This window comes from Hemitrygon akajei, unplaced genomic scaffold (genome assembly GCF_048418815.1).
Source record: "Hemitrygon akajei unplaced genomic scaffold, sHemAka1.3 Scf000138, whole genome shotgun sequence".
Taxonomy (NCBI): Eukaryota; Metazoa; Chordata; class Chondrichthyes; order Myliobatiformes; family Dasyatidae; genus Hemitrygon; species Hemitrygon akajei.
The window spans coordinates 1,367,518-1,382,178 of record NW_027332024.1 but is presented as its reverse complement, the minus strand read 5'-3'; the positions used below and the strand labels follow the sequence as shown (position 1 = coordinate 1,382,178).

Genomic DNA, 14,661 nt, shown 5'->3' with positions numbered 1-14,661 from the left:
ACAGTGTAATCTACAGTGTGACTACAGTGATTTCCCCACATCTGAGTTCTAAATGGACGTCCTTCAAGTCCGAGGTCGTGCCATCTTGTCCTAGAATCCCCTACCATGGGAAATTAACTTTGCCATATCTAATCTGTTCTGGCCTTTTAACATTCAATATGCGATCTCCCTCATTCTCCTGAACTCCATGGAATACAGCCCAAGAGATGTCAAACGATCCTCATACGGTAAACCTTTCATTCCTGGAATCATTCTCTGAACCTTCTCTAAACCCTCTCCAATATCAGTATATCATTTCTAAAATAAGGATCCTAAAACTGCACACAATACTCTACCAATTTCCCTCTATTATTTCCCTCGATCTTTCAATTGCCCTCTATTTTCCTAAGTTCCATGTACCTATCTAAGAGTCTCTTAAAAGACCCTATTCTATCCGCCTCTACCACCGTCGCTGGCAGTGCATTCCACACACATTGTTCAATAAACGTAGCCCTGACATCTCCTCCATATCTACTCCCAAGCAGATTAAACTTTTGCCCCTTCGTGTTATCCGTTTCAGTCTTTGGGAAAAGCCTCTGCGTATCCACACAACCATTGCTTCTCCTCATCTTATACACCTGCATGAATTTCCCGCATGATTTTCTTCAGGATGAATAAGACAATAAACACACTATGATTTCGAAATTCTCCAGGGCTCCGAACTGAGGTGGTTAAACTCCTTCTTCCCTGCTCTTTTCAACTTTTTGAGTCATTTTCACTCATTTCAAAGGACTGTGCCACCGACAGCTGAGTTGCTGCAATGCACCTCTAATGTCTGACAGCAGACTAGCGAGTGAATCTTCCATAGAGCAGAGTCAGAAACCAAAGAGTTGCCAGCCTGAGTCAGGGCTTTGGGGCTCCGGAAAGGGATGGGGTCTAGAGTTTACGAGGAGGAGGAAGAGGAATCAGACCAGTAGAATGTGGCTACAAATGAAAGATCAGCAACATTTGGAAACTGTTTGATCGAAAAAAAAAGTGATTAATTTCTGCAAAATACTGGTAGAAATCAGCAGATCAGGCAGCAAATGAGGAGAGGAACAAATAGACAACGCTTAGTCCGAGCCCGTTCAGCATGCCTAGACTGTGCACTCCTCTGCTTAGTTGCCACCTGAACTGCAGTTTTGTGTGTATGTGTCTACATTTCTAGCAACAGCATAACCTCTTGTGTTTAATATCTGCATTTGTAAGAAGGTTCTACTTTGGCATTAGAAACGCGGAACGTTTGCTGATATTAAGAGCATTGTTTCTTAGAAGCTGCTTCCTGCGTTAAAAGAGCCGCTGAGTTTTCTACACAAAAACAAAACTGAGGTCTGGATATGGAACCGATGCTTGCAGAGACTTTTAATGGCACCGTGATTACCCAGAAAGCTCTGCGGAACAATTCTCACTGTCGCTGATGCACCGATCGAATGCGCAGGCGTCAGGGTTGCGGATGTCCCGAATATCGCGCATGCGCGCAGTAGATAGATAGATAGATAGATAGATAGATAGATAGATAGATAGATACTTTATTCATCCCCATGGGGAAATTCAACATTTTTTTCCAATGTCCCATACACTTGTTGTAGCAAAAACTCATTACATACAATACTTAACTCAGTAATAATATGATATGCATCTAAATCACTAATTCAAAAAGCATTAATAATAGCTTTAAAAAAAAGTTCTTAAGTCCTGGCAGTGCCTTGGGAGGATCGATAAAAAAGTAAGTGTTTCGCTGGGTTAACATTTTCACTACCGACTGAGGGGCTATTTCTGTGAACTCAGTACATCGTGACCCACAATCACGGGACAGTCCTGCTCTCCTCCCTCTCTCACAGCCCCGTGTTCTGTACATTAGCCCTAGGGGGGCTTCCGGATGATGAGGGAATGGATCTGTCAGACAGACCTGAGCTCCAGCTATCTAAATGCGAGGACTGGGAACTCGGAGAAAGGGAACAAAATCGTTTCCATCAGCTGTTGAGAAAATCACCTTTGTTCTACCTCCAATCACAAACAAGAGGAAACCTGCAGATGCTGGAAATGCAAGCAGCGCACACAAAATGCTGGAGGAACTCAGCATTAGTACTCATTTCCATAGATGCTGCCTGGCCTGCTGAGTTCCTCCAGCATTTTGTGTGTGTTGCTTGTTCTACCTCCACTTGTTCTTGACTTTTCTACCAGTAAGTAGATTTACTAGGATGTTACCTGGGTTTCAGCACTTAAGTTACAGAGAAAGGTTGAACAAGTTAGGTCTCTATTCATTGGAGCGTAGAAGGTTGAGGGGGGATTTGATCGAGGTATTTAAAATTTTGAGAGGGATAGATAGAGTTGACGTGAATAGGCTGTTTCCATTGAGAGTAGGGGAGATTCAAACGAGAGGACATGATTTGAGAGTTAGGGGGCAAAAGTTTAAGGGAAACACGAGGGGATATTTCTTTACTCAGAGAGTGATAGCTGTGTGGAATGAGCTTCCTGTAGAAGTAGTAGAGGCCAGTTCAGTTGTGTCATTTAAGGTAAAATTGGACAGGTATATGGACAGGAAAGGAGTGGTGGGTTATGGGCTGAGTGTGGGCAGGTGGGACTAGGTGAGATTAAGAGTTTGGCACGGACTAGGAGGGCCGAGATGGCCTGTTTCCGTGCTGTGATTGTTATATATAAGGACATGTTTTGATCCATTCTCTCTGTGTACATAATGATATCAAACACCTTGTTCCTGGGCAACAAGTAGCTTTCACATCACACATGTGCCAGACTCCAGTGAGACAGACTACTGCCCTTCCCTTCATATTCATTGGCATTACCATCAGGAGTTAACCACCATCAGTCATTGGGGGAGAGTTCAGGGGAAATATTTATGTACCATATTGAAAGTGGTGTTACCTGTGTGTAGAAAATTGGCTGGAGAATTTGCAGGTAGGAATAAGCAGAGTGATATTTGGAAATCTGACTAAAAAGTGTAATTTAGCAAGCAAATCACATATGGACAATGTGCAAAAGCTCTGGTGAGAAAATCCTTCATTACCCGTTATAAGCCTGTTACATAGGTTGTGTGAGAGTGCAGATGAACTGGACTGAACCAAAAGGAGATCAAAGTTCCTATAAACAGTGATTTGCTAGCTGTTAAAATGAATTCCTCTCTATAGAAAATTCACTGTGCACATGTTGTCACTGGGTAAAATATGGACATTACATGATTTATGTGCACACTGGTCATTACAAATTAGAGGGGACATTGGTGGGAAGGTGGGGAGACCTCCAGTGTCCCTGATGCCCTCACCTACAAGATGTGCATCCAGCTGCAGCTTGTAACCCTGCACTTTAAGGAGTTGGAACTTCAAATGGATGAATTCCAGATCATAGAGGATTTGGAGGGGATGATAGATGTGACATGAAGAGAGGTGAGTTACATCCAAGGTGCAGCACACAGGAAACTAGGTGAGAGTCAGGAAGGGAATAGAGGTGAAATAGCCATTGCAGAGTACTCTTGTGGAAATCAAACACAACAGCAGGTGGACCACTTCAGAAACGGTTGGGCTGTACTACCTGGCAGAGGAAAGTCAAAGGGCTGATAGGGGATTTGTTAGTTAGGTGAACAGTACAAGAGGGGACTGATATCCTAGTGGTAAGGCTTGCTAGGCTAGTGTGTGTGTGTGTGGGGGGGGGGTGTGATGGGGTTAAAATAAGTTGTAGGGGGAATGGGAACCAAATGACAGAACAGATAGTGGAGAGGGTGATTTGAATTGAATTCACTTTATTACATACATCTTTCATATAGATGAGGAGTAGAAATCTTTATGTTACGTCTGTCTAAATGCGCAATGTGTAATTTATAATAAATAGCTTGTACTTAAAACTGTCAATGTAACATCAAAATCAATTAATCAGTCTGATGGCCTGCTAGAAGATGATGTCCTGGAGCCTGCTGGTCCTTTTGCTGTGTTACCGTTTCCTGGATGGCAACAGCAGGAACAATTTGAGGTTGTAATTAGGTGATTCCCCAATATCCTTTAGTCCCCTTTTATACACCAGTCTCTGTAAATATCCTGAATAGTGGGAAGTCCACATCTACAGATGGGCTGTGCTATCCGCACCACTCTCTGCAGGTTCCTGCGATTAAGGGAAGTACAGTTCCGATACCAGGCATTGATGTGGTCAGTCAGGATACTCTCAATTGTGTCCCTGCAGAATGTTCTGAGGATTTGGGGCTGCATCCCAAAATTCTTCGACCATCTCAGGTGAAAGAATTGCTGTTGTGCTTTTTTTCACAACACAGCGGTATGTACAGGCCATGTGATATCTTTGGTGATGTTTCTGCCAAGGAACTTAAAGCTGTTCACCCTCTCAACCCCAGATCCATTGATATCTTGATATCAATATGGGTTAGCCTGTCTCCAATCCTTTGTTTTTCTGACAATAAGGGAGGGTTTGTTTTCTTGACACCAGTCAGATGTTGTTCAGACCTCAGACAGAGTCAGCAATCAAATGGTTGAGCATGGTGCGATGAATGTGCTGAGCTGTGTATATCACAATGCAAGAAGCATCGTAGGAAAGCCAGATGAGATCAGGACAGGGAATTATGATATTGTAGCCATTACTGGGACTTGTTTACTCCCAAAAGTCTGAGGGATTTAGAGGAACAAACTTGTAGAGAGATGGCAGACCATGCCAAGAAACAAAGGTTGATTTATAAGTGATTTTAACTTTCCATATGTTGACTGGGACTCCCATACTGTGAAAGGAATAGATGGGGTAGAGTTTGTCAAATGTGTCCTTAATCAGTACGTAGAACACCCGGTGTAGAAGTGTGCAATAAACCGTTAGGAAGTGATCCAGGGTGACAGAAATTACTGATCATAATCCATGAAATTCAAAGTAAAGGTGGAAAAAGAGAGGTCTGGACCACGGGTTGAGATTCTGAATTGGAGAAAGGTCAATTTTGATTGTATCAGAAGGGATCTGACAAGTGTGGTTTGGGACAGGCTGTTTTCTGGCCAAGGAGTACTTGTAAGTGGGAGGCCTTCAGATGTGAAATTTTGAGGGTGTAGAGTTTGTATGTGACTGCCAAAATAAAAGTTGGAAGGTAACTGGTTCAGAGAACCTTTCAGGAGATACTGAGGACCGGGATATTTTGGTCCTCTAAATGCCACAGACTTCTGGGTGCTACCAAGACTCATTAATGAATACCATATCATAATCCCATGCCCTGAGCTCATCTGGCTTTTTTTTTTAGTCATCTTCTATTTGTTTCTAAAAGCTTCCAAATAGTTTTTCTTCTATATTTTGCCCTCTCTTTGGCTTTTATGTTGGCTTTGGCTTCTCAGTTTAGCTATGGTTTTGTCCTCCTGCCTGTCCAATGCTTCCATTTCATTGGGATGTATGAATCACTCAGCTCCCGAATTGCTCCCAGAAACTCCGGTCATTGCTGCTCTGTTGTCATTCCTACCTTTCCCTTCCAAACAAGTTTGGCCAGCTTCTCTGACATAGAAACATGGAGAAGTTTAGTATGGATACAGGCTATTTAGCCCATCTAGTCAATGCTGAAAAAACATTTAAGCTGTCTAATGCAACTACCTGCACTGGGACCATCGCCCTCCATAACCCTACCATCTAGGCTTCCCTCCAAACTTCTTTTAAATGGTGAAACCGAGCTCATATTCACCTCTTGTGCTGACATCTCATTCCACAGTCTCACAACCATTTCAGTAAAGAGTTTTTCCACATGTTTCTGTTAAATTTTCACCTTCCCCACTTACCCATGATCCTCTGGTTGTCATCGCACCCAACCTCAGTGGAAAAAGCTGCTTGCATTTACTCTATCTATACCCTCATAATTTTGTATACTTCCAATAAATCCTCAAAACAATGTATACTTTCCTTATAATTAGATTATATTCAGAGCCTTTTTTTAAATGTATAAGATGATGAAGGGCATTGATGATGTGGATATCCAGAGTTTTATTCCCAAGGCTGAAATGGCTAATGCGAGGGACCATAGTTTTAAGGTGTTTTGAAATAGATTCCGAGGGGATGTCAGAGGTAAGCTTTTTACACAGAGAGTGGTGGGTGTGTGGAATGCACTGAGTACCGGCTATTTGTGTGAGAGTGTTTCAGTGACTGTGGGGCCAGGAATCCATGCAACTCAGTGGGAACCGGGGATGGAGACAGTCAAACTGAGCCAGGTCACAGATTGTACTTGGCAGAAATGCCCCGTTCTTATAGAGACAGGAAGAGCATCAGAGAATGTGAGGGTCATTCCAGATACCAGCTCTGTGCCCAGTTAGAAGATGATTTCTCTCTCCAACTTGGGTTGAACTTCATTGTAACAGCGTAATGCCAGATGACACCTTGATAACCCAAATGTTCTCACTGAAATGATGCCCTTCACCCACTGATGGATTTGTAAATTTTTTTACAGGTTAAAAATGACAAGAAACTTGTCTACGGGAATCTTGAACACAACACACCAGTTTTGTTGTCTCTGTCCAGATATTTAAGAAGTGGAGCAAGGGATTCACTCGATCATCCCTCCTGCTCAGACTGTGGGGAGGGATTTGCTCAATCATCTGACTGACTGGCATGCCCATCATCTTACACAGGGGGGAACTCATTCATCAGCTCAGACAGTGGGAATGGATTCACTTGGTCATCACAACTGAAGGTGCATCAGCAAGTTCACACTCGGACAAGGCCATTCACCTGTTCTGTGTGTGAGAAGGGATTCAGACAGCTTTCCCACCTGTGGACACACCAGTCAGTTCACACTGGGCAGAGGCTGGTCATCTGCTGAAGTTATAAGGAAGAATTCACTTGGTCATCTGACCTAATGGCTCACCAGCGAATTCACACCAGGGAGCGGCCATTCACCTGCTCAGACTGTGGGAAGGGATTCACTAAAGCATCTAAACTTAAGGTACATCAGCGAGTTCACACTGGGGAGAGGCCGTTTACCTGCTCAGACTGTGGGAAGGGATTCACTAAAGCATCTAAACTTAAGGTACATCAGCGAGTTCACACTGGAGAGAGGCCGTTTACCTGCTCAGACTGTGGGAAGGGATTCACTTGCTCGTCTCAACTGAAGGTACATCAGAGAGTTCACACTGGAGAGAGGCCGTTCACCTGCTCAGACTGTGGAAAGAAATTCAGTTGCTCATCTCAACTGAAAGTACATCAACGAGTCCACACTGGGGAGAGACCATTCACCTGCTCAGACTGCGGGAAGGGATTCACTCTGTCATCTAAACTGAAGGTACATCAGAGACTTCACACTGGAGAGAGGCCATTCACCTGCTCAAACTGTGGGATGGGATTCACTTGCTCATCTAATCTGAAGGTACACCAGTCTGTTCACACGAGAGAGAGACCGTTTACCTGCTCAGATTGTGGGAAGGGATTCACTCAGTCATCTAAACTGAAGATACATCAGAGAGTTCACACTGGAGAGAGGCCATTCACCTGCTCAGACTGTGGGAAGGGATTCGCTCGGTCATCTCAAGTGAAGGTACATCAGAGAGTTCACACTGGAGAGAGGCCATTCACTTGCTCAGACTGTGGGAAGGGATTCACTCAGTCATCCACCTTAATTGCTCACCAGCGAGTTCACAACAGGGAGTGGCTGTTCACCTGCTCGGACTGTGGGAAGGGATTCACTTCATCATCTCAACTGAAGGTACATCAGCGAGTTCACACTGGGGAGAGGCCATTCACCTGCTCAGAGTGTGGGAAAGGATTCAGTCAGTCATCCAACCTACAAGCACACAAGTCAGTTCACACAGGGGAGAGGCCATTCACCTGCTCAGTGTGTGGGAAGGGATTCACTCGGTCATATAAACTGAAGGTACATCAGCGAGTTCACACTGGAGAGAGGCCGTTCACCTGCTCTGACTGTGGGAAGGGATTTATTCAGTCATCCACCCTAATAGAACACCAACGAGTTCACACTGGGGAGAGACCATTCACCTGCACGGACTGTGGGAAGGGATTCACTTCGTCATCTCAACTGAAGGAACATCATCGAGTTCACACTGGGGAGAAGCCATTCACCTGCTCAGAGTGTGGGAAAGGATTCACTCAGTCATCCCACCTGCAAGCGCACCGGTCAGTTCACACTGGGGAGAGACTGTACACCTGCTTAGACTGTGGGAAGGGATTCGCTTCGTCATCTCAACTACAGAGACACCAGCGAGCTCACACTGGGTAGAGTCCTTTCTGCTGCTGTGAATGTGGAAAGGGATTCACTCAGTCATGTAACCATATGTAACTCTCACTTCGCCTAGCAGCTTAATATAGGGGGTGTTCGCCCCCACCCCCAGTACGGCCAGACTTAAGAAATCTTGTTTGGGTGGATGCTGTGTGATGTGTCCCCTGTTACAGATCAGTACCCCGAAATAACAAACAATACACAATATGTTATTAAAGGACTGGGCTCTATAATTCTTACTTTCACTATAGGGTTAGTAAAGAAAAAATAAGGGCCCATTTTCTCCATTTGTGTTTTTTCATCTGTCCCGGCAAGTGACCGTGAAAATCTCTCTTCCAGACTCAATGAAAGAACATTTCTCTCATTGGATAGCACCGCACTCCAAATCCCTGTTATCTCTGCTACAGTGAAACCATTACCTTAGCAGTGAAACATTACAGAGAGGCCATTACATTAGCAGTGAAACATTGCAGCATGTTACACTTGTGACACACTACCGGGTTCACACTGGGGAGAAAGTTTCAATAAGCTGCATGCTGGATATTTGTCCATCACCGTTGCTGAATGCAATTTCGAGAGTGACTGTCAGTGCTGAACTCTGCAATTATTGCTGTTGCTCACCACACCCAGTTCTGCCCCCTGGTCACTGGGCATGGGAGGAGTTCCTTCTGCTGCATATTCACCTTTAGTGGGACTGGATCTGTGACAAATAAATCAGTTCTATTTTAAACTCTCTGGTATTTAGTGAATTTATAACACACCTAGTGTACAGTAGAGAGTTAACTTATGCCGGCTGGACCCTGCCAGTGATACTGTTTGCAACAGTCCTTTTAAATCCTCCCCTGTTGTTCATCTCTCACTCTCCATTCACTCCATTCTCATCTCCCTCACTCTCCACTCACTCTGTGGGTGAAGAGGTTTCCCTTGAATTTTCTGCAGACTGAAGAAGTCGAGCTGACTACAGTTCTGTCTGAGATGTTCTTCGCCCCTCAAATCTCTGGGCTGAGGAAGAATGGCATTGGTTGTTAACCTCCCTATTCAGGGCTCATTTCCACATTATGGGTCATTTTCTCTGCTTCTAAAGGGTTGTTAGAAAACACCACTGTCCTCTAAACACTGAAAGCAGAATGGGAAACCATTAGTTTGATGTTCAACGTAGCAGGGTCAGAAACCAGAGGCGGGTCCACACAGGGCATTGTTTGAGGTTCTGAACGATGGTCGGGGTAAGAACGTATGATGAGGAGAAGGGAATCAGCAACAGGGTGTGGCAACGAATGACAGATTAGTAACATTTGGAAGATGACAGAGAAGATAATTCAGTTATCTGACTGATGACACAAACAATGCCTGTTGTGAGGTGTTGCACTGGCCGAGGAACGTGTGTGTGTTGGGAATGGTTTTGTTTATTGAGGGAGTTGTTCCTGCTTGTTTATCCTGTAATATTATATCCAGATGGTTATTATAGATTGTCCTATCTGATATTATGTATTGATTATCATATAATTTGTAAGATTTTGACTCTAAAGGTGGATCAGGCTTGAACTTACGGTGCCTCGATGAAGTGATGGAGGGCATTCATGCGTTTGTATTTTAAAGCAAGGTTTTGGTGAATCATATTTGCCACTGATTGTACCTTTGTAATTAATCAGATTGAATTAAACTGCTGTAGGGTCCTGAAATGTGTTGGATTGTGTCTGATTTCTCTTGGCATTTTCTACACAGACAGACAGACAGACATACTTGATTGATCCCGAGGGAAATCGGGTTTCGTTACAGTCACACCAACCAAGAATAGTGTAGAAATTGGTGCCTTATTGTTTGTATTTCATGTACTTTCGATTTTTCTTTCCTTTTGTTGACCACATTGATGTGTATTTCTGCAAGGGACCCCTTGTCAGGTGATTTTTGACAGGTCATGACCATTGCATCTGTTATCTCTTCAGCAGCCTCTCTCAGGTGTTACGAATCCCTCGGTTTCGTTTGCTGTGGACTGTCACTTTAAGAAAGTTCCTGAGTGAGGCGGGATAACAGTGACGTCAGCCGGCAGCTTTCTCAGCTCAGAGAGAGAGCGAGATAGAGATTTAGAGAGAGCGATATATATAGATAGATATCACACACACACACACACACACACACACACACACACACACACACACACACACACACACACACACACACACACACACACACACACACACACACACACACAGAGTCGGAACGAGGGAGACAGAACAGCCACTCTCGTAGTCTAAGACTTTTATTTAAGAACTGCCAGGGCAAGGTTTGCTCCAGAATGTGTGTCTGTCACTTCGTATAATCCAAAGGAGTAGATTTAGGAATGTAATGTGGGACCACTTGAAGTTAACCCTTACCTGGATATGTTATGTGGTACTCACTTGAAGACGACATTCGTCTGATATATCGAACTGGATTTTGAATCGATTCAACGGACAAGATCTTGGACGACGGTTTGCGTTTACCTGTGGAATTCGACATAATTGCCTTCTCTCTACAATTACCCTGGACTACAAGTATCTCTCTCTGATCATTTATTTCTCCGATTACTGAACTTTCCTACGTTACCATCTCAAGACTCTAAGCCTTGATCCCCCAGGCTCGATAGTTTAGGAGTTATATTTACCCATATTTATACGCGTAACACTGTTAACTTTTGCTTAATTTGTTTAACTTACAATATTATAAGTAGTTACTAATAAAGATAATGGTTTTAACATCAAAACCGGACTCCGGTGTGAACTGTATTGCTGCTGGTTTGTTTCTAAAACGTTACATAGGACTCTGGGATATGCTCCATCTAGTTCAGGTGACTTATCCACTTAAAGAACCTGAGTTTGCCTCGCACGTTTTCCTTTGTAATAACAATGACATTCACTCCTGCTCCCTGACTCTCACGGATCTCTAGCACACTGCTGTGTCTTCCACAGAGAAGGCGGATGCAAAGTACCTATCGAGTTCATCTACCATCTCTTCCCCATTTCTACCCCATGAGCATCATTTTCCAGAGGTCCGAAATAAACTATCGCCTCCCTTGCGCATTTTTATAATGGTGCATATTATTGTCTAGTTTGCTCTGATATTTCACCTTTCCCCTTCATATAGCTTTTTGCAGTTGCCTGTTGTTGGATTTTCAAAGCTACCCAATTATCTAACTTCCTACTCACTATTGCTACCTGAAGTCCATAACTTCCTTTGTCAGCCACGGTAGCCTAGCCCCGCCATTTGTGAACTACTACTGTGGGACATTATGACCTATCCTGTACATTATGAACTATTCCCAGAAACGTCAGCCACTTCTGCTTTGACGTCATCCTCACCAGTATCCTTCTCAAATCCACCTGGGGAATCACCTCTCTCATGCCTCTGTAATTCCCTTCATTCCATTGTGATACTATGCATGTGACCTATTGTGGTGAACTAGATATACCTGTCTGACTGCTCCTGTGGCTCCTCCCACAGACCCCTGTATAAAGGCGACTGTGGGCTGCTGCTCTCCCTCATTTTCCCCAGGATGTAGTGTTGTTTATTCTTCCAGTCAATAAAAGCCGATATCTCGCTTCCTAAGTCTCAGCGTGAGTTATTGATGGTGCATCACCTATGCTTCTCCCTCACAGATTGCAGTAGGAATTCAATCAGTATGGTCACTGCCTTCTGATGGTTCCTTTACATTAACCTCCCTAATAAGAGCTGAGTTATTGCACAACACCCAATCTAAGTTAGTAGTTCCACGAGTAGGCTCAACAATCAGTTGCTCTAAAAATCCATTTCGTAAGTATTCAATACATTCCCTCTGTTGTGATCTCACACCAATCTGACTTTCCCAATTCTCCTGCAGATTGAAGCCACCCACTGTTTTTACAAAGGAGAGAACGTGTTTTGGAAGCTGAAAAGCCTGAAGGTGAACACACCAGGGTGCGGAAAGAGGAAGCTGAAGAGATTGTGAAGGCATTATAGTCATAGAATACTACAGCACAGAAAAATCTTGTCCGTGCTAAAGCATTAATCTGCCGAATTCAAACAACTTCCACCTGGACCATAGCCCTCCTCATCCATGGACATAGGCAAACTTCTCTTAAAGGTTGAAATCGTCCCTGCCACTTGCTCTGGCAGCTCGTTGCACACTCTCCCCGACTCTGAATGAAGAAGCTCCCCCTAAGTTTTCTCTTAAAGTAATGAGTAATGATCTATCACGAATCACTAGATTTTGGAACGGTTCTGGCAGACTTGAAAGTTGCAAACCACACTCCACTCTTTAAGAAGTGAGAGAGGGCAGAAGAAAATTATAGGACAGTTAGTCTGACCTCAGTGGTCAGGAAGATGTTGGAGTGTATTAAGGGTGTGTGTTTTTGGGTACTGTAATTGGGGACGCATGATGAAGTAGGCCAAAGTCAGCAGGATACCTTTAAAGGAAATTGTGTCTGACAAATCACTTGCAATACTTTGAGGAAGCAACAGGCAAGATAGATAAAGCAGAAGCAGTGGATGTATTTTGCTTGGATTTTCAGATGATGAGTTCATGAATCACTTGCTTCTGGCATGGTCCCGGAGGACAGGAAGATTGCAAATGACAATCGACTATTTGAGAAGGGAGGAAGGCAAAGGAAAGCAAATCATAGTCCAGTTAGCCTCACCTCATGCTGGGGAAGTGTTTGAGTCTATTATTAGAGATGAGGTTTTGGGGTACTCGGAGACTAATGATAAAATAAGTCAAAGCCAGCATAGCTTCTGTACAGGGAAATCTTGCCTGACAAATCTGTTAGAGTTCTTCGAGGAAGTCATAAGCATGATGGACAACCGAGAGGCAGTGGATATCATTTACTTGGGTTTTCAGAAGGCATCTGATAAGGTGTCACACATGAGACTGTTTAACAGGATAAAAATCAGTAGATATACTGGCATGGATGGGAGGAATGGCTAACAGCCAAGAGGGAGCGAATGGGAATTAAAGGAGACTTTTCTGGTTGGCTAGCAGTGACTAGTGGTCTTCATGGGGCAGTAGTCTGTCCGCTGCTTTTCAAATTATTTGTCAATGATTTGGATAATGGAATTGCTGGCTTTGTGTCAAGGTATGCGGATGATTCAAAGATAGATGGAGGCGCTATTAGTGCTGGGGAAGCAATGCGACTGCAGCAGGACAGACAAATTTGAAGAATGGGCAAAAACTGAGAGAGGGGGAGTAGTGAAGGAAGAAACTTCTTGGGATATAATGACAAACAGACAGACATACTTTATTGATCCTGAGGGAAATTTGGTTTTGTTACAGTCGCACCAACCAAGAATAGTGTAGAAACATAGCAATATAAAATCATAAATATTTAAATAATAATAAGTAAATTATGCCAAGTGGAAATTAGTCCAACACCAGCCTATTGGCTCAGGGTGTCTGACACTCCGAGGGAGGTGTTGTAAAGTTTGATAGGCACAGGTAGGAATGACTTCCTATGAAACTCAGTGTTGCATCTCGGTGGAATGAGTCTCTGGCTGAATGTACTCCTGTGCCTAATCAGTACATTATGGAGTGGATGGGAGACATTGTCCAAGATGGCATGCAACTTGGACAGCATCCTCTTTTCAGACAGCACTATCAGAGAGTCCAGTTCCATCCCCACAACATAACTGGCTTTACGAATGAGTTTGTTAATTTTGTTGGTGTCTGCTACCCTCAGCCTGCTGCCCCAGCACACAACAGCAAACAGGATAGCACTGGCCACTACAGACTCGTAGAACATCCTCGGCATCGTTCGGCAGATGTTAAAGGACCTCAGTCTCCTCATGATATAGAGACGGCTCTGACCCTTCTTGTAGACAGCCTCAGTGTTCTTTGACCAGTCCAGTTTATTTTCAATTCATATCCCCAGGTATTTGTAATCCTCCACCATGTCCACACTGACCCCTTGAATGGAAACAGGGGTCACCGGTGCCTTAGCTCTCCTCAGGTCCACCACCAGCTCCTTAGTCTTTTTCACTTTAAGCTGTAGATGATTCTGTTCACACCATGTGACAAAGTTTCCCACCATAGCCCTGCACTCAGCCTCATCTGCGGTGCTGATGCATCCAACTATGGCAGAGACATCAGAAAACTTCTGAAAATTTCCTTAACGATTCTCGAAAGATCATTGCTCATGCATTCATATCTCTTCAGCCATCTCTGGTTGGAGTACCACCTGGTCCAGGTGACCTATTTACCTTCAGACCATCTGTTTCCCAAGAACCATCTCCCAGGTAACATAACTTTAAACATTCTGACCACTAACATTTGGGACTTCCATATTCCTGCAAGTGTCTTCGACAGATAAGAGTGATGCACAATTCTTATTCAGTTCATCTGCCATCACCTTCCACCCCCACCCCATTACTACCTCTCCAGCATCATTTTTCAGAGGTTTGATATCCACTTCAGCCTCTCGTTTACACTATTACCTGAA

The 14,661-nt window shown here is 43.9% G+C and overlaps 1 protein-coding gene across 1 annotated transcript; it reads left to right on the top strand.

The window, feature by feature from the left end:
• Window positions 1-1,725: 1,725 nt before the first annotated feature.
• Window positions 1,726-11,020, top strand: LOC140723807 (uncharacterized). Its single transcript, XM_073038344.1, has 2 exons — window positions 1,726-1,744; window positions 6,437-11,020. The coding sequence occupies exon 2, from the start codon at window positions 6,845-6,847 to the stop codon at window positions 8,216-8,218; it is 1,374 nt and encodes a 457-aa protein (XP_072894445.1). The 5' UTR covers window positions 1,726-1,744; window positions 6,437-6,844; the 3' UTR covers window positions 8,219-11,020.
• The last annotated feature ends 3,641 nt before the right edge of the window (window positions 11,021-14,661 follow it).